This window comes from Diadema setosum, chromosome 19 (assembly GCF_964275005.1).
Source record: "Diadema setosum chromosome 19, eeDiaSeto1, whole genome shotgun sequence".
NCBI classification, from domain to species: Eukaryota; Metazoa; Echinodermata; class Echinoidea; order Diadematoida; family Diadematidae; genus Diadema; species Diadema setosum.
The window spans coordinates 28,447,308-28,473,355 of record NC_092703.1 but is presented as its reverse complement, the minus strand read 5'-3'; the positions used below and the strand labels follow the sequence as shown (position 1 = coordinate 28,473,355).

Genomic DNA, 26,048 nt, shown 5'->3' with positions numbered 1-26,048 from the left:
CACACACGGCTTCATTTTTTCTTTGTTGTGAACACGTTTGAATGAAATTGAATTTGTCATGGACATAAAGAAATTTGAAATGTACAATCTTTCTATGTCGGCATTTTTGTGTCTATTCTTGAAATCCTGAAAAGTGCTTTTAAATGTGACCGCTAAGCAGCAGTATCTGAACGTAGCAATATACTTGGCACCAGCATGACCAGTGGCTTTTAATGCCTTTCTAAGGGCTAATCTAACGAGTCAGAAATGCACGCCGCAAGACACGAATGAACACACACACACAAACACACACACACATTATACAAACGTACGGTCAAGCACGACATGCACGTAAACAACCATTGCCTGCAATTTCATACGAATGACAGATCCGCTTTAACTGCTCCTCTTACAGGAAAATACATCAGAACTTGTAATACAAATAGAGTACACTTGAGCAACTTTATTTTCTTCTTGGTCGTAGAATCATCGCTTACGTACGCGATCATTTCAGTATTTTTGTTTTCAGTTTATGGAAGGATTTCTGCGTCTGTTTTTGCAGTCGTAATACCATAGTTGTAATGAGTTCTGGTTATTCATTGAACTTAAAGGGCTGTGGAATTCAGCTGCCGTCTAATACTCGTCACCCTCTTCCTCCTCGCCCTCGGCATCAACAGAGTCTACACCGACCTCCTCGTAGTCCTTCTCCAGGGCAGCCAGATCCTCACGAGCCTCGGAGAACTCTCCCTCCTCCATACCCTCTCCCACGTACCAGTGGACGAAGGCACGCTTGGCGTACATCAGGTCGAACTTGTGGTCCAGACGAGCCCAGGCCTCAGCGATGGCCGTGGTGTTGCTCAGCATGCACACGGCACGCTGGACCTTGGCAAGATCGCCACCAGGTACGACGGTTGGTGGCTGGTAGTTGATGCCAACTTTGAAACCAGTTGGGCACCAGTCGACGAACTGGATAGTGCGCTTGGTCTTGATGGTAGCGATGGCGGCGTTGACATCCTTGGGGACGACATCACCACGGTACAGGAGACAGCAGGCCATGTATTTGCCGTGACGAGGATCGCACTTCACCAACTGATTGGCAGGCTCGAAGCAGGCGTTGGTGATCTCGGCAACCGTCAGCTGCTCATGGTAAGCCTTCTCGGCAGAGATGACGGGAGCGTAAGTGGCCAGAGGGAAGTGGATACGAGGGTAGGGTACCAAGTTGGTCTGGAACTCGGTCAGATCGACGTTGAGGGCACCATCAAATCGCAGAGATGCGGTGATGGACGACACAATCTGGCCGATGAGACGGTTCAGGTTGGTGTAGGTGGGACGCTCGATGTCGAGGTTGCGCCGACAGATGTCGTAGATGGCCTCGTTGTCGACCATGAAGGCACAGTCAGAATGCTCGAGAGTGGTGTGAGTGGTCAGGATGGAGTTGTATGGCTCGACAACAGCTGTGGAGACCTGTGGTGCAGGGTAGATGGCGAACTCGAGCTTGGACTTCTTTCCGTAGTCGACGGAGAGACGCTCCATGAGCAGAGAGGTGAAGCCAGATCCGGTGCCACCGCCAAAGCTGTGGAAGATGAGGAATCCCTGAAGACCAGTGCACTGGTCAGCCAACTTCCTGATTCTGTCTAGAACCATATCGATGAGCTCCTTGCCAACGGTGTAGTGACCACGGGCGTAGTTGTTGGCGGCATCCTCCTTGCCAGAAATAAGCTGCTCAGGGTGGAACAGCTGGCGGTAGGTTCCTGTTCGGACTTCATCTGCAAATTAGAGAAAAATCGAACAAATTTGCCCTTACTGGATTACCATTTTTTTATAAACTACTTTTCTTTGACACTTAATCTCAAGCACTATCCCTCATTTGGAACTCATTTGTGAAATTGCTAAATATCTCTGCCAATGGCATCCCAAGTGATATGGAAATTGTAAAAAGAAAATGGTTTTAATTGTAACTGCTTAAAATTGTTAAATAATTTCAGTTAAGTGCCTGATGAAATGAATTTAGAATAACTCACTAATTTGACATTGAATTCCACCGATGAAATGATGGGCAAAGAAAAGCAGTGAGGAGTTCACCTACTTCAGAACACCAATTTTTCTTTGTGACTATATTGAATGAAAAAGAGTACGCCAACGTATGTAGCTATTGTAGGGGTACGTACGACTACGAGGTAATTTCGGCTCTTCTTTATATCGACAATGGCATAAATAAATAAAATGCCGAAAACACAAGCACAAGAGACATACCACATGCTAGATTCGTGTTTTTATGGTCATCCTAAAGATTAAAGTGTTACTCCACCGCCCCCATCCCATTTGCAATGAATCAATTACAAGGTCTTACCGACTACGGTCGGCTCGAGATCGACGAAGACGGCACGAGGAACGTGTTTTCCGGCTCCAGTCTCGCTGAAGAAGGTGTTGAAGGAGTCGTCACCTCCTCCGATGGTCTTGTCAGAAGGCATCTGACCATCGGGCTGGATGCCGTGCTCCAGACAGTACAACTCCCAGCATGCATTGCCGATCTGGACACCGGCTTGTCCGACGTGGATAGAGATACATTCACGCTGTAGGAAGAAATTTGATAGTAAGACATTTTGAGGAAATGAATAAAAAGCAATTTTGATAAACGATTGTCTTGTGCAAAATGCAAAAAATGAGAAGGCAAAAGTTTTGTACACTGTACATGTCATGTTCTGTGATAGATTTTTCCGACTTTCTAGATCTCAATGGCCTGGATGACACTAGCTTGAGCGTTCCCTAAAAGAAATTTATCTCGTCGTGCCGTTGTGGTTGGAAGCGACTCGTATTACGCAGAGCCTTCGTTTTTTGTTTTTTTGTTTTTAAACACCCTATATCTTATCCTCCCTAGACTCGAATGAGTCTGCCTATTTGTTCCAGAAAAAAACAACAACCCGGAAACGACGGAGCCACTTGACTTCCTTGTCAAAAGAGGTAACAGGAATACCACTCCCAAAAAGTATCTGTCAAAGCTAATACTGAACTGGATGATCCATAGGCCCTAGCTGGGATGATATATTTATTCAAGAGATTTTGTTTTTATCGTGGGTAATGGGAAGCGATCAATACTTCATAGTGGACATGTATTTCACTTGATGCATACAGGTTGGGGGAGAGCCTACTTCAACTGTTTTTCTTTCAAGGGTAAATGTACGCATGAAAGTGACTTGCAGAATTAATTGTAAATACACATAACATGCGTCAAAGGCCGACGACCTGTTCAAATCAGAATAGCAGTATTATTATGCGAAGCATCCTCGATTTCGCTGGATGGTTTTGAGCAAGGCGGTATGTCACACACGCGATACCACCTTGGTTCGAGTCCCAACATTTTATACTTGCCGTTTAATCAAGAGCCCTTTTCTTCGCTCCTGTTCAGATAACAATTTAACTCGCTTCGAGACGAAGCTTACACTTTGCATTTGAGACAAAAACTCGGATGCTTAAGAAGAGTTTATGTGAAACTTATCCTAAAACCTTATTTTCCAGCCTGCCCCTTTTTCAAGACATTGTTTAAAGGGATAGTACAGTATTGGTGGAGATGAGAATTGGGCTTTTAACTTTTTGCAAGATATCAAGAAAACACTTGTGATATAGTACAGAGCATACTATTTTAAAGAGGAATTCAACGTTTATTTGATGAAAATCCGGTTTGGAATGACCGAAACATCCAAAAACAAAGTAAAACAAAGCGATCGTGTTAAAGTGTGGGTCCCACACTTTGTGAGAATCGCTCTTTTTTGGATATCTCAGCCATTTCAAAACAAATTTTCATCAAATAAACGTTGGATTCCTCATAGAATTACATGCTCTTTCATATTTCATAAGAGGTTTCTCATTATCTCACCAAAAAATGTTAGAAACCTAAAACTGTACGATCCCTTTAAACCTTTGATAAGTAGCATGAGCAATTACTAGACTATATTTTACTTTCAAAATGAAATTACACGGCATTTCCTGAATTTTTCTGTGTGTGTGTGTGTGTGTGTGTGTGTGCATAAAATATTGAGTAATCCCGGCACACTGCACGTGTTTTCATAACATTTAGGCTGCGAGCTTTGGGCTCAGCTTGGACTAACTTTTTAAGCGTGTTCCACGTGTGCGTTGTGGGGTAGGAGACTTCCGATGTTTTAGACTCCAGCATTTCAACATCTATAAATTGGTCTTACTTGGTACACAGTATCAGAATTTACAGATCTAGTGATTGGGGTGAGGAACGAGAATGATTTCATTACAAATCGTAATGAACGAGGATAATGACATAGCAGCTTCACAATCAAGAATGCAAATTGGTTGCTCAAGGAAGCAGAAAAGAAAGCGTGCATGAATTCTGTTGTTGGTGTAATAATTTTTGGATTTGTATTCAAAATTCGAATATATTTCACGCCAAACATTTTTTCTTAAATAAATGGACACCATTTTATTATTTTTTTTTTACACCTATTCCAAACAAAGATAATTTACAATATAGTCCATGTAAAATGCAGGGGATCTGTCCTGCACTGATCCACTCGACCTGCCAACCGCTGTCTAATGGTAAATTTATAATCTTGCCAACCCAGCTATGTACGTTTAGCAGGCTTCTCGTCACAAAGCCAGGCCTCCGCACAAGGTGCATGAATTCTACACCAGTGAAACTGCTTTAAGGAAGTGGTATTGTAATGGAATTGCCTTGCTACATTACAAGAATAGATGCGAGCTTCCAATGTCACCATTCTTGTTCAATGTATCGTTAATGTTGTTGTTTTTTTAATTTCTTTTCAGAGCATCGGTTTATCTGCTGTAGGTCCACAATACATTCCACAAATCTATAAATTTTACACGACACTATCGATTTATGTACTAAGGTCTAGATCTACATGATCTGTTATAAAAAAAAATCGTCTGAAATGTCCCTTTAACAATCAAGTCCAGCGGGCTTGTAAATACTCCTTCACATACCAATTAACCTGTCTGTGCCAGCTTGTTCTCTGCCAGTCTAAATACACTCCACAAAGGGTGGGGAAAACATAAAGGAAAACCGAGTGCTCCAGGCAAACAATACTGTTAACGCTAGACGTTTTCTCACACTCGGAAAGAAGGTAAATATTTTCATACCGGTAACTGGAAACTTGTGGTAAACGTAGCACACGTTTCATGATTCAGATTTAGCGGAGGATATCCCCTGCAAAAGAATTTTCTTTTCTTGGATACCTCTGCTAAATAAAAAAAAAAACATGAATCATGAGCTAAATTTACGTTTTCTACAAATTTTTAGTCAACAATGAAATTAAATTTACTGGTTATAACTTTATTATAAGGGCGGTTGATATGACTATTATAAAATTACCAAAGAAGTTATCTGTAAAGCTTTTTGAGATAATCTTCATTTTCCCCCAACAAATTCATACCAAGAAGCTGGCACGCAAAACTTAAGCTTTAATGTAGTTATTAGTGAACACATGGACTTCAAAAATATCTTTTATAATCCCTGTTTTCGTAATGCATAGTTTTTATTTCCTTTTCGCAAAATAACTGACAGTCAAACTTACCATTTTGGTTGCTTATATGCTGTAGAAAAGCGTCGAGATATGTTGAAGTGAAAGGCAGCGAAGTCTATGAGAGCTCTTCTGCTCCTATGTTGATGGTAGGGCCGAAAAGAACCTCAGTGGTTTTTACCAAGAAACCGTCTGGTTTATATCCGTTGAGTTTGTCGTCTCGCATTGCAGAGAATACCATGCCCCAGCGCGCCAATCTGAATGATAATGCGTTGTGCGTGCCAGGAAAGGGTGTGTCCATAGGTTTCCACAACGTGCTCGCTGCTCAGTACATGTGTTATTAGTGCGGATACTTGATTTCGTATACTGTAAAACGAGGAATGTTCGCGTGCATTTTAATTTCGCGAATTTCACGAGCGCCAATATTCGCGAAATTAAAATGCACGCGAAAGTTCTCGTCTACACTATATGCATTGAGTGCCAGTGGCAGTTTGCGAAAATTTCATGCCGCAAAAAGGCTGTCAGCTCCAATTCGCGAAAAATTCATGCCGCGAATATATCGTGTTTTACAGTAGGTGGCTTCGCGGTCAAGAGCGAGGACTGATTAAAAAAAAAAAAAGATACCGCTTACATTAGAAACATCGATGGTCGTTGTTTATTCTTTCTTGACGACATACATCCCATTCTACAAATTCTTCTTTGAATAATCTATGCAAGCGAGGCCGCCAATCTTCCCGGGCCCAACTCACGAGGCTCCTCCCACAATAGGCGGGATTACCTACTATGCAAATTCAAATTCAAATCCACAGATGCGTGTTATTTTAGCGAATTAGTCGGGTAAACGAGTTCCTTATGAATAGAGCATTGTGAATCAAGTGTGTGTACACGAGTTGTTGCTGTGACTACCAAAGCAAAACAAACAAGTAAGCAAACAAACAAACAGGCTACAACTTGGCGCGCAACAGGTGAATTCATGATTTGAAATCACAAACACACAGTGAGGAGTGTAAGGGGGAAATAAGGAAACAATTCAGAGTATACTAACGATGGTGTTACATAACCTGTATAGCCAGCGTAAAAATGCTGAGGGGTGGGACAAAATAATGTAGGAGCTCACGTACCAATACTTTGTTTGTTTGTTGGCAACATATCGAACAAAGTGAAAACGAGGGAAATCAAAAACATTGTCGTTGAAAATATCTGATTCATTACTGATGTACAGGAATTTGACTAAGAGCCTCACTCTGTGTCAGTATCAACCGAACTGCTTAGGATTCTAATGATAACAAGACCATTTCTGTAACGTTTTGCAATTCATGGACATTTCTTTTCCTACGGCCTAACAAGAAACCGTTTCCTTCACCTGTTACCTCCAAGTAAGTTTGTCAGCCAGGATTTACTGCTACCCGGTATCGACTAGCCTCAAAGCAAGCTTTGTGGTTGCTAAGGGCAACAATGATTGAAGCCCCTATGAACTAAGCATGCATAGAATTTGAATACATTACAGACCGGTTTTTTAAAAGGCGTGTCTATGTGATTTCTCTGAGGATTATATCTGACGAACCATTAACGATTATGAAATATGTATTGATACATCCCACACATACCATGTCGATGTATCATTATTGATAAGATGAGGGAATAATGAGTGTTTCCGCTATATAAACACAGTTAATTATATACACATAAGATCCTGTAGACGCAAACTTTGATCAGAAAGGCTTTAGTGCCTACCTGGTTACCAAAACGCGTGCCTGGGACTAGCCTAGAGACATGCCCGGCATAGCAGTATCCTATGCATGCAAGTGGATTCCACGGGACATAACCCTCAAACAAACAAACAAACAAACAAACAAACAAACAAACAAACAACAAACAAACAAACAAACAAATAAATAAACAAACAGAAAGACAGACAAACAAACAAATGGATAACAACAAAACGGGTAACTACTAGGTCTATATCAGCACAGCAAACTTTGATGCCACGAATGCAGGTTGTATCATTTCCATTTCATCCATTCATTCATTCATTCATTTCATTTCCAACAACACAAAGCATTTACATAAACATTGTAAACACAAACCAAGTATGATATTGTAACAAAGGAAAATTCCGTGAAGTGACAATTAATATTAATTGTTACCCTTCTGATTATAATCCAATTAGCTAGATTATTATTGGAAATAGAGGGGACTGCTGAAAAACATGCATGGCTTTTAATTTGCAGTCTCCTTGTGAACAATAAGTAATACTGAACTGCTAATCCTAAAGCAGAAAAGAAAGACAAAAAGAAAGACAAATATATGTAGATTTACACGCACAAACACAGACATAACACAATTTGTTATACAAAAAAAAAATAGCGTGGAAGGTAATCTTTATGAAGGGTTTATTTATGTTTATGTTAAAAAAAGCTTTTAATGAATGCGTCTAATCTAATGAAAAACAATAGTGAGGCCATAATATCATCATATCTAATTTGCATAATATGTTATCATTGCTCCAGGTATCACTGCTTTGTGAAATCATGTGAAACTTTAGAATTCCTCAACCTTCATATTCTAGATCAAATTTTCTTTTAAACTTTTACCACTCTGATGGCTAAATGTTACAAAGTCTCTTACAACATGATCATGGTATGGATATTTACTAAAGTTATTACATAATAATGTACGTGTGTGTGTGTGTGTGTGTGTGTGCGTGTGCGTATGTGCGTGCGGTGTTTATGGGATCGTTACCGCTTTGTTCATGTACACTATTCTTATATAAAGTGAGCCTAAACATGAAGTGGAGGCACAAAACCCCACCCAATTTCAAAAATGACCGTCATAAAAGAAATACAATGTATTGTGAAACAAAGAAAATCAAACAAAGAAAGAAGATGGCCGAAAACAAAGAAAGAAGAAAACAAAGAAAGAAGATGGCTGAAAACAAAGAAAGAAGAAAACAAAGAAAGAAGATGGCCGAAATTGTATAAACAAAATTCACGAGATGTTGAGTACAGCGCATTATGCAAATTAATCAGTTTTGGTGAAATGATATCGATCCGCCGCCGTGCTAACAGGCTAGCATCTAATGATTGTTCACGTTGTTCCTAATATAAATGGTGCTTGACAACACATCCACCTGACAGCAAGCCTGGTATTATTTTGGTGATATCAGTTGAATAAAAAATGTTCATCCATTCAATGCAAAAAAAAAAAAAAAAAAAATGAAATGAATACTTGCCAACGCGTCGATTGTCACCTCGTCACCTGGTCTACTCACGTTCATTCTTTGTTTGAATTTGAAGTCCATAAATTGTCATGTCGGGCAAGCTCATGCAATAACGAACTTTGAAAACGAGTGAAGTGCACCTATACCCTTGCCCCCCCCCCCCCCAAAAAAAAAAAAAATACAACGGTACCCTCCGCAACGATAAAATAGTGAAACAATTCAAACACAATTTCAGGGCATGAAACTATAAGTCATTGCCAACATTTTACAGAAAACTTCATTCAGTTTGCTTCAGTGGTCAAAGAGAAATGAGGATTTTTGTAGAGCATGTCAGGAATCCCTTCCCTCCAAGTTCTGTCTATTGTGTTAACACATTAATATGCAGTTTAAAGAGAATCCAAGTGCTAAACTTGGAAGAATCGGATTCATGACATGCTTTACAACAATCCACATTTCTCTGTGACCACTAATAACCAAACTGAATGGGGTTTCTGCAAAATAGAGCTATGATGTCATATTTTAAGACCCTGAAGTAGCATTTAGACGGTTTAATCACAATGGGTCCAGTCAATGCAAAAGTCCGATTGTATTTTTTTTTCCCTGGGGTGGGGGGGGGGGGGCATACTATATATAAACCATTCCTTATGGGAAGAAAAAGGTCGTTTGCAACCATGTGCACATGAACTATAAACTCGCAGCTGACTTTATTTGAGATAAACATGTATAGGTAGTTCTGCCTGCTGCACAGACTTTCTCAATTCGAGGAATAATGGGCCTAATCTGACAAAACTACATTACGTACTTCTGTCAGGAAAAATTCCCAAACGGTTACCTAACAACGTATATTTAGTTACGAAGTTTTTCCTACTCAATAACATCACAAAATAAGTAGAAATTTGAGAAACCTTTATAAGTTACTACACCAAACTACTAAACAATATTTGGAGATTTTGGACACGACGTTCTGTAAAAGATCAATGATAAGAAGAAAATAATTATCAAAACTCGAAACGTGCAGTTCACCGAGATTTGCATTGCCCGAGGCGAGGAATTTTGTTCTCCTAACATTGTCTCGACATTGTCCGGGTATAAGGTCTTTTAAAACATGGCTTTAAATAACAAAAATCTTTGCATTGCACAAAGCATACAATTATTTATTACAAAACTATCATTTCAATTGAATGTAGATATAAGCATCTCAACATACGCTTAAATTTTCCTATCTCTTCATTTCTAGTTGCTCTTCTCTCTCCTATAAACAAACCTGTGTATGATTGAAAAGGGGATAGTGTTTACGCAAGACTCGATGCTATTTAACGTATTGACCCTCCCCCCTCCATTTTCACAAACTCATGTGCCGCCTCATTTGTGTTTTCGTTGTTATAATCCCTTTCTCCAGTGTTCTCAGATGTAGTCATACAGATGTATAACTTTTATATTTTGTTCTATCTCTCTATATGAAGGCATATTCCAACAGTGCAGTCGTTTCTTTTCTATGATCAATAATGGGAAATAAACTTGAAACTTCGTATTGTGTTTGGACAATAGGAAATTCAAATCGCCATTTGATTAATCACAATCACATAATACATGATCATGATGATTGTTTGTATCAATAGTCAACGTTTTATAGAGATTGTTGAGCATTGGTACCGACTTCCGGTTGGCTCTGATTGCTGGCCACCTCGCTAGAATCTTCGTTCTTCTCTGTAATGTCTATACACTCTTAAAAAGAAAAGGGTAAATCAGCGTTTTAAAAGGGGCGAGGAGTGACAGCGTTTTGAAAATGCTGTATTCACCCCTTTTCTTGCTGTATCTAGCAAATCTGTTTGATCCAGCTGGATAAAAGGGTGAATACAACATTTTAAAAACGCTGTCACTCCTCGCCCCTTTTAAATGTTGATTTACCCTTTTCTTTTTAAGAGTGTATAAGTTTAAATGAAATCGGATTTGTCACAAACATGTAGATATTGTGTTATGTATACATGTACAGTTTTTCTGTGTAGATAGTTTTTCGTGTCAATGTTTGAAATCTTGATATTGTGCTTTTAGATTTGAGTTCAAAAGAGTACTTGGCGCCGACCTTCTAAGTACTTATGTGTTAAAGGACAAGTTCACCTTCATTAACATAAGGATTGAGAGAATGTAACAATATTAGTAGAACACAATAAGTCATCATTGAAAGTTTGAGGAAAATCGGACAATCCGTTCATAAGTTATGAATTTTTGGAGTTTTTGTGCAGTCACCGCTGGATGAGAAGACTACTGCAGTGTATGATATCACATGCGTACAACAATATAAGGAAAATATAAAGAGAATTTCACAAAATTTCATCTTTTGAAAAAAGTACACATTCCCTTGACTCGTTACTGACATATGTTATGGGTAATATTATTCCCATTGCCTTTAGAAAGAGGCAAGTCAAGTACCCTTTTATTATGCGAAAAAAGTGAAAATATGTTGCATTTTCTTTACATTTTCTGTATACTGTTGTACTCAATATGACATCACGAGCCTTAGTAGTCTCCACATCCAGCGGTTCCAACACAAAAGTTTTAAAAATTCATAACTTTTGCATCGATTGTCCAATTTTCCTCAAACTTTCACTGATGTGATTTACTAATATTGCTGCATTCTCTCAATCCTTATGTTAATGAAGGTGAACTTGTCCTTTAACATCACAAATATAAACAGCACAAAATCAGGCATACACTCAATTGCAACCCAAACTCATACATACGTATGCTCATGTACACACACATTATTAACCCACACCCTGTGTTTGCAAAAGCACATGAATGATGAATGGTATGTGTTCAAAATCCGTTTGAACGATTCCCAGGACAGACATTCAGAACTTGGAAAACAATCATACTGAAAATCATAAGAGTGGAATAAAAGCAAATTGACACACTTTCACCTCGCAAGACCTCATTTTCATTATCAAACTCAATGACTCTGTAGAATGACGGTCTTAATTGTTTATATAAGAAAACAAATGTGGTTAACACAATGACACACTTTGAACGATTATTAATATATAGCACTTGAGCACATTTATTTCTTTTTTTCGGTCTTTCGATACATTTGAGTTTACGGAAGCATTTCTGCATCTGTTTTCGCCATCATGATTACATCGAGACGCCTAGGTCATCAAACAATCAGCGCTGTGGAAAGTCGGTCATCTCCTAATACTCGTCACCCTCTTCCTCCTCACCTTCGGCATCGGCGGAGTCGACACCGACCTCCTCGTAGTCCTTCTCCAGGGCAGCCAGATCCTCACGAGCCTCGGAGAACTCTCCCTCCTCCATACCCTCTCCCACGTACCAGTGGACGAAGGCACGCTTGGCGTACATCAGATCAAACTTGTGGTCCAGACGAGCCCAGGCCTCAGCGATGGCCGTGGTGTTGCTCAGCATGCACACGGCACGCTGGACCTTGGCCAGATCGCCACCGGGTACGACAGTTGGTGGCTGGTAGTTGATGCCGACCTTGAAACCAGTTGGGCACCAGTCGACGAACTGGATGGTGCGCTTGGTCTTGATAGTAGCGATGGCGGCGTTGACATCCTTGGGGACGACATCACCACGGAACAGCAGGCAGCAAGCCATGTACTTACCGTGACGGGGATCGCATTTTACCATCTGGTTGGCGGGCTCGAAGCAGGCGTTGGTGATCTCGGCAACGGTCAGTTGCTCATGGTAGGCCTTCTCGGCAGAGATGACGGGGGCGTAGGTGGCCAGAGGGAAGTCGGCCGTCAGATGGTAAAACGGTCTAACTCGAAAATTTGACTTTTTGAGGTAAGTTCACTTTCCGGGATATGTGAGGGTGCTCTTTCCAATGGTGCTATCGAGAAAATCCCATCATGTCTTGTTTTAGAGATAATTTCCGCTATCTTGGTACTTTTTTGTATTTTTCCTTCAGATTTGATGGTAAAACGGTCTATCTTTGAGTTAGCCCATTGTCGGTAATATCGTTTGGAGGTAAAACGAGCTATCTTTTACATAAACCTTTTAACCTTCTTAAGTGAGATTTTTTGATCATCGCTGTCAGATGGTAAAATGGTCTATCTTCGAGTTAGACCAATTTACCACCTCCTGGCCGCGCGCTGCTTGTATACGAGTGCGTACGTCTGATCTAGGCCGTACAGGTAAAAATCTCTCGCGGGACTAAAATGTTGGAACAGTCGTTGAGTTGGAGACGTGGTGACTGAAAAGGGGACTATTTCCTTCGAATGTAAGTAGATTAGTAAATAAATACATAGTTCTCTACTGCACTGTATAAGGGAACTTTTAAATTTGTTTTGATCTAACAGTTAGATATATAACCTTGATTTGAGATTTGGTATAAAATATCAAGGTTCAAGCGCTAGTAGAATCTAACGTAATAGGCCGATGCCTTATGACTGCATTTCGCACCGATCCAGCGGGCATGCCTACCAACCCCCGGGCCGCCACCCGACCGTGCCGGCGGTGTGGAACACCGATTATTCCGTAAGGCACGTCTTGACACGGTGCGAAAAGAGGCCTTGCTTGAGGTTTACGTCTAGATTTAGGTGTCTTGTTCGATCTAAGGTTTCTAATCTATGGCCTCATCACATGCAGTTAGACTGAATCCTCGTCTAACGTTAGGTCTATGGGATCTAACGATTACACTCTCTTTAACTCTGGACATTAGCTATCGTTAGGGGTTAGAATGTGTTAACTGTTAGGTGAATTAGGGCTCTACGCCTGTTGGTGTTAAGTGTTATGCCAACACAATTATTCAATCGAGCTAACCGTTAGGCCTTATTCACAATGAAGTTAACACCTAACGTTAGCACATTAGCAGTTGTATACCGTAGACAGTACAGGCCCACCCTTAGGCCACCCACTTAGGCCTACTATTAACGTTAGATGTACACTGTATGTGTAGGGCTAACGTTAGAGCCAGGTCCAGGGCAAGAGACTGTGCATAGTCTATACAGAAGGTACCGTATAGCGTAGTGCTCTAACGCTAGATCTACTATTACTAACGTTTAGAGTCTAATCAAATACAGTACTAACCCTAGTTAGACCTGTATAATTATCATAAAATCTAACGAGTCTTAAGTAGAAATATCTGGCGTCTAGTAAAAATCTGGGCCACTGATTCTACCTAACGTTAGAGGTTTCTAGTAACCTTACGCTAGTAGTATATAATGGCAGTTTTATTGTAAGACCCAGCCTACCGTTAGATAGACCTAAGTTTAGACATCTAGACCCTCTTGATGTTCTAAAATCTATGCATAAATGATACATATTATACATCTAACGTTAGGCTAACTTTGCTCCATAAAAGTAAGAGTTCACGTTAAATCTAACATTTCTAGATCTTGATCTCAACAGAATATCCTAACATTAGCTCTGAACGTTAGCACTAATTAATACTATTATTAGTCTCTAGAGTAGAGGTCTGCCAGATTGGAATGTCTTTTTTTTTTTTTTGGGGGGGGGGGGGTCAACAAAAGGGAAGTGAACTTTGCCTTTCTTCATCAGATGGAGGAAAATATATGATATGTTGGTCAGAAAAAAAAACCCTGCACATTAAAGTGCTTAAAAAGAGAAAACTTCACAAAGGAACAGTTGCTGAATCTGAAAGGAAATAGCACAGAGCATGTTTTTTTTTTTTTTTTTATAGTTTAAGATATAAAAGACATCAGTAAAAGGTTCCAACCCAAACACCAAGTACAAGAAGTAGTGAAAAGAATATGATCTGGTCAAGATGTATGTTTTTCCAGTTGTTTTTTTTTTTCTTTTTTCACATGTGCCATAATTGTCATGATGTTAGTAATACTATAATATAATTTATGTTAGCTATTCAGGGCCCCAGCAATGTATTCTGGTACTTGGGATAAGGGAAAGTATTAGAGGGAAGCATTACCCACATGTTTTGGAGAGGTGATTTTTTTTTTTCTTCACTGAGAGACGAATGCTCAGTACAGATATCTTATCGCACTGGTCTGCAGAACACAAAAATAATATCAGACTAAAGGTAGAATTTTAAAATTTTGGCAGTCACCATTCTAATTTAGTTATACAGTGACGAAAGTTCAATGCAACAGCGTACAGTCATAATTAGCTAGGATATGTAACCAGGAACTGTGAAAAAGATAGAGATATTGAAATATCGCCTAAAGAGAAAATTTTGTTTTTCTAACTGGTGTAACGTTTGTGATGGTGCACACATAGCATACGTCACATTAAACAAATAGAGTTTATCAATGCAGTTAATGTAGTCAGTGCAATTTGTAATGTTGATTTTCAAAGTCTTTGGATGTATGTCACAGACATTTGTTCATGATAATAAAAAAAAAATCACTGAGGACTCATTCTTTCATTTAAGAAGATTGCTTTCAGATGGAATTTTTGTTTTTGTTTTTAGATCGAGACTGAGGTTCTTTACCTTCAAAAACGAAATAGATAAAAAGCATTTTGATAACCAACAACATAGATGTCAAGTGCTGCTTTTCTAGTAAATGTGCGCTGATGGCAAATCATTATTAAAAAAAAAAGAGAGAAATTGCTTCATTTAGTGTTTACTGTATTTCATTGTGTGTTGATATAGTCCGTAAACGCAGTTTGAGACGATGGTTGCGAGCGTGTGCACATTGTGTAATACGTTTTGTTGGTTGACTGGGAATTTAGAGTGTTTATGATAACTGAAATGATTTTTTTTTTTTAATCACAAAGATGTGATAATATAGAACACACACGCAAAAAAAAAACAAACAAACAATCGAATTGCAAACAAACCATTTGTTACATGTCTGCTCCAAGGTCATAGAACTTGGCCAAGGATAAATATTATAGACTCGATGATTTAACCGACTTAATGATGGGAAGGGGAAATGAGGCTGTTATTGCATTGTTCGCATTTCATTTCTACCTTTTTACTTGTTGTTTTCTTTTTTTGAGGGTGATATTTGCCTTATTATTTCACACAAATATCTAGGATACATATATGATATTCTTATGTCGCCGAATAATTGTGCGTTCCAAACAACGCTCATGTAAACAATCAATCATCATAAAGGAAACATTTAGTAAGTCTTCTGCGGGAGGATAGATCAAAATAAAATGCAAACACCTCGCCTTAGAACATTACAAATGTAAAAGTGCTTTCGTGCCTATCCCTTGCAGGGCTGCGTTTCAGGGCCCGAGAATGCAAACTATATAGTATTGTATTGATAACCATGAATTCCCAAGCTTCTCGGGGGGGGGGGGGGGGAGGTTGACTATGCAGGATGGGAGATTTGGTACCGTAATTTTGCCAAGTAAAACGTGATTTGTTATCACGGTTTCCATGACAACCATTTCCAAACATAGTAAGCAATCTAATTGGTATAAGCAGGTTTCATTGTTAAACAGATTAGATAGATTAATACATTTCTCACACACACATACAAAAAAATGTTTCAACACTTCTACGTTTTAAAATCATGTATTTTCTGGGAGCGACCTAAATGATCAGTTGCCATGGTAATTACTGACCAGCCCTCTTTGTATTTTTTTTTTTCTGGCAAATAAGCACATTTCAGTCATATCAAGGTGTCACAAAGGGTTTTTGCAGTCAGCTATCCAACCTGTCCATTGACTTCGCCGATTATGTAAGATAAGTATACCTACACGCACTATATACCATGTACAATATATATGGGCCTACGCTATACATTCGATTTTCCATTCAAAATGCGCGTCCAGTAAAAAATACATCGTCCCATTTAGGATAACATAAAACGAGTTATCTTTCGCCTTATCTTATGATTTCTTTGCTGCATAAGATATCAGAACATAAATTATATTTCGAGCAAATAACGTTTGAATAGACTGATTTCGGTAGTTTAAAAAAAAACAACTTTGAAATATTGGTAGATTCTGCAAAGTAAAATTTTAAGTAAATCACGGTTTTATGTTTCATTGCGCCATATATGTGCGTGTAATATTCTACTTTCAAATGTATATTAGTTAGGTTCTACACTTGAAATGGAAGGTAACACATTTCTAGTTTAAAAGGTACTTATAAACTACTAATTTTTTCGATAAAAAAGTAAAAATCTTGATTTTTTGATATTCTTTCAAATTTTTGGCTAAAAAAGGCATTTTTCGGCAAAAACGCGCTTGACATCCGGCCGTACGCTAAACTTCAGTATTTTTGCAAAACTTTCATCTGGGAAGAAAGACCACTTTAAAACCACAAGATAAAACGGTAAAATGGTCTAACTAAAAGATAGACCATTTTACCATAGTATGGCAATAGTGTTTGTGGTCTATCTAGAAGATAGACCATTTTACCATCTTATGATGTGTAGCGGAGTGTATACATGTGCTGTGGTTAAACAGTCTATCTGCACAAAAATCTCATTTATTTTATAATTAAAACCCCAAATAACCACAAAATTCTTCAGTTATCAGTGTTTGATATGCTTCTTCTTGTCCCATTGCTAAAAATGCATTATACCCATCTCGTAAAAAAGCTCAAACCTCTAAACTTTAAAGTCATTTTTCTCAGAACAGCAGTTTTCGAGATAGACCGTTTTACCATCTGACGGCCGAAGTGGATACGAGGGTAGGGCACCAAGTTAGTCTGGAACTCGGTAAGATCGACGTTGAGGGCGCCATCGAATCGGAGGGAAGCGGTGATGGATGAAACGATCTGGCCAATGAGTCGGTTCAGGTTGGTGTAGGTGGGACGCTCGATGTCGAGGTTGCGACGGCAGATGTCGTAGATGGCCTCGTTGTCGACCATGAAGGCACAGTCGGAGTGCTCGAGAGTAGTATGAGTGGTCAGGATGGAGTTGTATGGCTCGACCACCGCGGTAGAGACCTGAGGGGCGGGATAGATGGCGAACTCGAGCTTGGACTTCTTTCCGTAGTCGACGGAGAGACGCTCCATGAGCAGGGATGAGAATCCAGATCCAGTGCCGCCACCGAAGCTGTGGAAGATGAGGAATCCCTGAAGACCGGTGCACTGGTCAGCCAGCTTCCTGATCCTGTCGAGGACCATATCGATGAGCTCCTTGCCGACGGTGTAGTGACCGCGGGCATAGTTGTTGGCAGCATCCTCCTTGCCAGTGATCAGCTGCTCAGGGTGGAACAGCTGGCGGTAGGTTCCGGTACGGACCTCGTCTGCGAAGCAGTAAGCAAACATTGAAGGGTAGTGAATACGAGTCGAATATTTACTCTCCCAAAATTCATGCTAATAGCCAGTTACAATGACTGCCGTTTTTTATTTAGTCTAGAAAACAAGATTCGATGATACTGGATTAAGAAGAATACGCAATTATTTTGGTTGGTACCATTGATGTACCCTTCAATTATTTTTTTTCCTGTCATAATGATTATGTTGAACGCCTTTTGGATACTTGCAGATAATGTGTTTGTAAATATGCGAAGATATGTGGAAAAATAAAGTACCTCAGATGAGGAAAATAGAAAAAAAATTTAGTCTAGAAAACGTATCATCTTTAATCATTATTATGAGCATCTAAACCGCCGTTTACGGCATTAGACGAGTATAGATGAAATAATCGACAGTGCATTAGATACACATAATCCAATGTATCCGTCAGCTACAAAGACTGATCTACCAAATGCTGGGCGGATGGAGAGGAGAGACCTTTTTCAAATATTGTATTCCATAAAATGAAAACATTTAAAACAGATTCCTTCAATTTGGGTGCAATTTCACATGTTTTAGATAACATTTATTTAAAAAAAAACAATTATGTAAACAGCATGGTCCGACTTTGATGTCGGATGTATGGTTGAAGAATGTCAAATATTACGTTTGCAGAAAAAAAAAATGGTTATCGAAAACACCCACAAATCAGAAGTTGCGATGTCATCACTCACAATACTCTATATTGTTTGTAGACGTGGTAGACTGGACTCTTTACAAATTTCTTTTTTTGTGTGTGTCGATTGTTAAACACTTAAATCACGACCATTCTCCTTACAACACCGCCAGGTTGTGTTGTACTATTAACATCAATTTTGATGGAATACAACTTGTATTCAGGTCAACTGTAGATTTGCTATAAGTGCTTCATCGCCGATATGCATACGCTGTTGCTATACTAATATCACCGTTGTGTTATAGCATGTGTAACTTGCTAAACTTCCATTATATTTTAAGTCCAACCTTGTTGATACATCTACACTTACAGATCTGTTCTTTACTTAAGTCTTACAAAAGCCGAATTTAAGATGTGGGATTGCACTTCCGAGTTAAGATTTTAGCCTGGGTCCTGGGATGTGGCAAAATAGTTGAGATAGCTGCCGCTTTCATCGCACATTTAAATCTAATCATAATTATTACACATACACATTCAGTTACACTGAAATGGCAAATTTTTAGTGCTTACCGACAACCGTGGGCTCGAGATCGACGAAGACGGCACGGGGAACGTGCTTGCCGGCTCCAGTCTCGCTGAAGAAGGTGTTGAAGGAGTCATCACCTCCTCCGATAGTCTTGTCAGAAGGCATCTGACCATCGGGCTGGATGCCGTGCTCCAGACAGTACAACTCCCAGCATGCATTGCCGATCTGGACACCGGCTTGTCCCACGTGGATAGAGATACATTCACGCTGTAAGATGAAAACACTGATATTATCATTGCCTATCGAGACGAGAATACGAACGAGTACCAGTTGTAAGCGCAAACTCTTATTTATGTAGATTTGTTCATGAGCAGTTGTGACTATCTGCTGTAAATTTAATCTGTACATCACTTGTCACGAGCACAATTAACTACCAGAAAATACTTTCCCTGGATGCCGTACTCTAGCTAGACAGTGCAACATCTATAGGCTAGCATGCACTGCTTATATTTGAACACTGCCTTGTCCGACGTAGGTTGGTCAAAAACAGGACAGCACTCTAAGAAAATGAATAAAAGCCTCAAATGATTTCTTCGATGCCAAGTGTTGATTAAACCGTCTCTGTAAATGTATTTCACAATTTTTGAATGTTTCTTGTCCTGCAGCCTAGTAACGAAGCATTTCATTCATCTCCCTCCCATTAAGTTCCACACAGGCTAGCTGGAATTCACTCGGTTGTTGGGAACCCGGTTGTTGCTAGGTAGGGCAAGCCTCCGGCAGCTTTGTTGTGGTTAAGGGCAACTTTTGTGAATAAAGCATGCATAAATTACAATCTAAATAACGTATATTAAAATACAGAACCGGTCTATGAGGAAGGCATTGTTTCCCACTGTACATGTTTTACGGAATATGTTTCATGCCCTATTATAGGTCGCTCGAGACAAAGTTCAGAGCTTTAGTTTTAATTTAGATTTTGCTTGAAAGAAAACAAGTCTCTTTAAACTACGTCTCTGAAATTTGTGATACCTAACAAAACAGAACACCCCCCCCCCGCAAAATGAAGCCATGCCTGATTTTCTTTTGCTTTCATTTCCTTCAGAAAGGAGAACAGTTTTGACACAGGATAGGCCTACGATAAAATGAGCAATGTCTTCTCCCAAAATTGAAATTAAACAACACAAGTATTCTAATCTGTACAATATTTAAATCATCATTGTCCTGCACAGTTTCCAAGTATGCGTCATGCGTCATGGGGCATTTAATACAATGGCAAGTCCCTCACAAATGCAGCAATGGGGAAAACGTGCTTTTATAGTAAACGCCCAACTTTATTCCCGGCTAAAATTACTGATGTGAAGGGTAACGAATATCGTGTGCTCCTCTTTTAATTTCTTTTTTAATAGCTAGACCATCGGAGAATTCATGTCTCCTCCAATTAGTCCAAGAAGGGATACGTTATCGACATTGTAAACACAGTTGAAGAGTTCAAAATTAAGAACCTCGGGTGTCAAAATGTATTAATACGTAGACTTCTTTCTTGGGACTTGGGTAAATTATCGTTCATGCCTGCTGTTTTCGTAGCAGTGATGATGCATGCTATCTAGACCAATTCACAAAAACAACTAAAAGTCTGCAGTGAAACTTACCATTTTTGGCCGTGAGAAGGTGTCGAAATTTGCTGAAACGAAAGGTGAGTTTGTCAAGGGTGTTCTTCTTATCCTACGTTGATGGTAGGGCCGAAAAGATCCTGTGTGATGTTTGCTACGGAAATCACCTGTCTTTATATGACAACAGGCATATCGACTGATATGATTGGTCAATGGAGAGCGCAAATAATATAGCACATGGCGGAGAGCGCAATTTGAATGATAATGCTGTGGTATTCAAAGGGTGTGTCTGTAGGTTTCAGCGGTTTGCTGCTCAGTGACGCGGTGACCAGTGGTGACGGGGTGTATACTGTATGTGAATTAACATGTTTAAAGTGGCTTCACGGACAAGAGTGCTGGAATGAGTTTCAAAATTACCTTCTACAGGAAAACTTCATTAAAAAATGTGTAGCTGTTGTGTTGACGATGTATCTTTTCGACATCTTGCAGTAGTGTCAGGCATATACTATATGCATTGACACGAAGCATGCTTGGACAAAATAATTTTGATGGACATCATTTTGCATTTTATACATACTTTTCTTAAAATGTGACACCGAGCGAGGCGGCCATCCTTGCTGGGGCTCTGCAAAATTCATCAGGCCCCTCCCACTGGGCGGGTTTCGTTATGCAGTAAATTCAAATTTGTAGGCACATCGGATCGGGCCTTAATTGTGATGATATATCTTCAAAGACTTGTTTCTGCAAGGAGGTTCAAGAGATGGAGTCACAGTAATCTTATTCCGTTTGATCTTATGCATGCGTGCTTGATGCCGCCACTCCAGAATATTCGAAATATGTGCCAAACTGGATATTCCCCCCATAGATAGGAAGACAATGGATTTATGTTTGATCGCGCAATGACCAGCCACTCGCTAAAGAAAATATGTCGTTATTATGGCAATCACTTTTCGTAACTCTGACCCCGTTTACAGTGCGGGGCCGGGCTCGGCCGCGGCTCGGCCGCGGCCGAGTCCGGCCTCAATTGCGCGGCCGAGCCTCGCAATTTTGTCCGTTTACACTGCTGGGCTCGGCCGCGCTTTTGATTCAAACCTTTCAATATTTTGTCGTAGTGGCGCTCTGCTTGTAAACAAACGCAATTTGGTATTGTCTGGTTTTCAGACCCTTTGCCAAATGAATTCCGTGGCGACGAAGTCACCGTTCGGGCAAAGGCTTTTGCCGAAGGAAAAAATCCTTTGCAGGACAAAACCACCTTAAACTATACTAGTTTTCCACGTTGAGGGGGGGGGGGGGGGGGGTTAATATCCTGAATAGCGAAAGATACATGCAGAGGGTTTGGAAGCCAGACTAAAATTGGCCGCGCAATTGGCCGCGCATTTGGCCCAGTTTGCGTTTACACCAAGAAGAGGCCGGGCTCGGCCGCGGCTCGGCCGCGGCCGAGACCACCTCCAGAGCGAGGCCAAATGCGAGGCCAATTTTGGCCTTGCATTTGGCCTTTTGCGCGTTTACACTGAAGCGGGGCTGGGCTCGGCCGCGGCTCGGCCGCGGCCGAGCCTCGCACTGTAAACGGGGTCTAAGTCTACTTATAAGATATGAGCGGAACGCGAAATTATTTTTCCCGCATAAGTTCCGGACCCCAAGTCTCAAAACTTCCAATTTATTGACGGAATAAACGGCAATATAATGTGAGATACTATTTGTATTACATGCAATACTTTCGGTGTTTTGAAAATTTTAAAAGTTCAATAATTTAATTAAGAAATGTAGTACCCCCCCCCAAAAAAAAAAGAAGCAAAAAGTGGGATTTGAAGCAAAAAGTGGGCCTCGAACCTGGGACCTCGAGTGTATGAGTCTGAACGTACACCATTTGCCACACGAGATATCGCTGCAAGCAGATGTTCTTTTTCAATTCTTAGAGCGTCTTGTTAATGATTACGTCATACGGTCTAATAAATATTCATACATTCTCTCAAGGGGTCCGGAACTTATGTGGGAAAGATAATTTAGCGAGCGGAACATGATTGTACACGATTAAAGACACAGGAATGTGGGAATGGAAATTGCGCAAAGATTGCTGAAATAAAAATACAAACTTCTGGACTGAACATGTCTGGACACTTATCTAACGTATCGATTTATGAAGCACTACCATACTCTAAGGCTGCGTTCACATAGAAGTATACTATTCGGGTATTCGGGGCTCGTTTTCGAGGGCACGCGAATAGCTTGAATCGAACGATAGGATTTCCTCACACCGGTTCACATAAGAGGGCACTATTCGAAAGTACCGAATAGCTGCGAATAGTATAGTAAAGTGGGAATCGAGCTTGTTCGATTTTCTTGCAGCGTATACCGTCTCTCGTTTATGAAATAATGACAATTTTGGTCTGGATTTGCCCTTTAGCAAAAATAAGCACGAAGACTGACATTCTGATGTAGTTTAGAAATTGTTAATAAGATTCGCTGGGATGTAGGAGGAAGAAATCCTCACTGCATGGGATGGTCAGTTGACGGTGCGGGTGATGGTGTACTCGGTGCCCGAATAGCGAATAGCGAATAGCGAATAGCGAATACTTCTATGTGAACGCAGCCTAAGAAACCACATCGGTTTCATTTGTCGGAATTACGCGGAAAATGATAAAGTCGGCTATCCATGGAGTATAATTTCAAACATTTCACAACATACAGCTAAGATTTTAATTTTTGCACATATTACTGGACGGGATTGACTTTTGTTTTATAATTAGCTGAAGTTTCATTTCATTTAGTATATAAAATCAAGCAAAACATACCCAAACTTTGTTAAAGTCCCCCCCCCAAAAAAAAAAAAACACAAAACAACAACAACAACAACAAACAAACAATCTTCAGATTGCTCAGAAAGATCAAAGGCACAAAAGAATACACCTGTGGATATATACTATTATATTTACATACATAGAAAACTGACAGCTATTTAAATCATTATAGCCAGCTGGAACTCTAAGGCTGGGTTCACATATGAGTATACTATTCCGGTATACGGTGCACGTTTTCGCAAATAGCTTGAATCGAACAATAGGATTTCATAATCCCGGGTCACAGGGCAACTTTTCGAAAATGCCGTATGACTGCGTATATTATAGTATAGTGGGAATCGTGCTTGTTCGATTTTCGTGCACCGTATACCAATCATCCTGTTCAGGTGTGACAGCTGGTGTTCTGAATGTGTGCTTTGGTTAAATAGGGTAAGTTACAAAGTTTAGGATTTCTTGGTACTCATTTTATTGAAATATTTCATTAATTACTTTATTATTCTTATAATAAGTTGAAAATAATGTGGAAATAGATTCAATCCATGAAAATATTGTTTATGATGATTTCTTTATTATTTCACTTTTGCTATGAGTTCACAGAGCTGGGACGGTGGAGTAGAATTAAGCTACCCCCCACCATAAAAAAATGACGTCATCAAAGCAAAAATAGGAATATCTGTTAAAATCGATTATAGGCTGATACATGTTTGAAATGTTAAAATAAATATTTGGAAACATAACTACAGTATTTCCAAGCACATTCCCCCTCCCCCCACCCACACCCCCCCCCCAAAAAAAAAATGAATAAAATTTCAGTGTTTAGTGTGTAAAATCATATGGCTCATGTAACCCCATCTCGATCGACTGGCTGAACCAACCCATTAAAAAAAAAAAAAAAAAAAAAAAAAATCACTAAAAGTTGTATTTAGAAGTTCAATAATTTGCAGAGGTGATTTCTGTGCTTTAAGTTAGTCCAAAACAAGTTTATTTTCGAATATCATTAAGTTATGTTGAAAAAAAAATGTTGTTGTTGTTTTTGTTTTTTTAAAATGGAAATTAACTTCAGGTAGGCGCCAAAAGAATATTAAAGTAGGACACGCGTGCTACCTTGTGACCCGCCATGCCCGTATAGCGTATAGCGAATAGCGAATACCGTATACCGTATACCGTATACCGTATACCGTATACTTCTATGTGAACCCAGCCTGACTCTTGAACCTCCCTGGCAATATCGATAATCAGTGCGCAGGTCCTGTGCATGAGTTGTTGCTATGGCTCCTAAACATTGACTGAATTAACAACAAAAAGAAAGCACTTTTCAGGCAATACGTTATTTTCTATGCTTTGAAAGAATAGCCATGAATGAGTGACCATGAATGCAAAAGACGTTCTAATTCGCCGAAAAACGGGAACAACGAATATGTTGCATAACTTGCGATTAAGCAAACAGCGAGGAACGTGTAAAAGACTATTGACTGGATGGTTGTGGGGTGGTGTAAAACTGACTGAAAAATGTAGGATCTGGTGCAGCAACGACACTTTCTACTTGTTTGTTGACAACATCACACAAAAACAACACAGGTAATATAAAAACCTGTGACTTTCAAATAGCATAGCATAGCGTGATTTCTCCTACAACACACAAAAATGTGACCAAGCTCACCTTTCGTCAGTAAAGACCGAACTGCTTTTAATTCAAATGGCATCTGAAAGGTGTTTCCAGGGTTTTACTGTAAGGCTTGTCTGACATTCCAACAAGAATGTACACAATTTGTTGTGACAAATTAGAAATGAACCACTTTGAAATGTCTGCACGCTCAATGGAATAGTGAGCATAGTGAATAACGTTCACGTTGTATACAAATTTTATGCACACTTTGATTTTAAAAAAAAAGGCTGTTCCTGGCGTCCAAACAGTTCACCTGAGGGTTCCCACAGACTTGCCTGACATAGCAATATCAAATGTAGGCAAATTGGATTCCACGTGTTAAAAGGCATAGGTCCGAATTCTCAAAAGTGGAATAACTTTATTACACCGCTTATTCCGCCGATTTATTACGCATCCTATGCAAATCAGGCCCTCGCGACGTAAAATGACGCGATTTATTCCCCGGAATCTATTCTCAAAGGTGGAATAACTTATTCCCCGGAATAACTATTCCGCCGAATAGTTATTCCAGCTTTGAGAATTCAGGCCATAGGGTATAGAGGCCTACTGACAGGTGAATGGGATAGTTTTTATACTGCGTGTTTCCATGTTACTAATGTGGTTTACGAAAGACATTGCAGGGTAACAATCTTATGCAAGTTATGTTCAGTCTCTGTAGGGGACGGTGCATTCCATTGTCTTTTGTTAGTCGCATTAGTCCAGTTTCAATAGTTTTAGCACGGAAGACTGACAGATGACGTCACTGAAAGAACCATGGTTTGTTTTTCTCTCTGGTGTATCCAGGGAGGTGTAAGAAAAGGAGAGACAACTCGTCCGTAATCCATGCAAACACATGTTTGGTTTCAAAGCGTTACAATGGGATGTCTAGCATTCCACTATACGCTTTGAAGTGGCTTGTGCCGAAAGGGTGGGTTGGGTGGTGGCGCGTCGCGT

At 39.9% G+C, this 26,048-nt stretch overlaps 2 protein-coding genes across 2 annotated transcripts; both read right to left on the bottom strand.

Annotated features, from left to right (window-relative positions):
• Positions 1-406: 406 nt before the first annotated feature.
• LOC140242695 (tubulin alpha-1 chain-like) lies at positions 407-5,694 on the bottom strand. Its single transcript, XM_072322457.1, has 3 exons — positions 5,538-5,694; positions 2,330-2,552; positions 407-1,745 (listed from the first exon to the last, which is right to left on the bottom strand). The coding sequence occupies exons 1-3, from the start codon at positions 5,538-5,540 to the stop codon at positions 613-615; spliced, it is 1,359 nt and encodes a 452-aa protein (XP_072178558.1). The 5' UTR covers positions 5,541-5,694; the 3' UTR covers positions 407-612.
• A 6,033-nt stretch (positions 5,695-11,727) lies between these two features.
• Positions 11,728-19,306, bottom strand: LOC140242627 (tubulin alpha-1 chain-like). Its single transcript, XM_072322381.1, has 3 exons — positions 19,089-19,306; positions 17,281-17,850; positions 11,728-12,455 (listed from the first exon to the last, which is right to left on the bottom strand). The coding sequence occupies exons 1-3, from the start codon at positions 19,207-19,209 to the stop codon at positions 11,893-11,895; spliced, it is 1,254 nt and encodes a 417-aa protein (XP_072178482.1). The 5' UTR covers positions 19,210-19,306; the 3' UTR covers positions 11,728-11,892.
• Between the last annotated feature and the right edge of the window lie 6,742 nt (positions 19,307-26,048).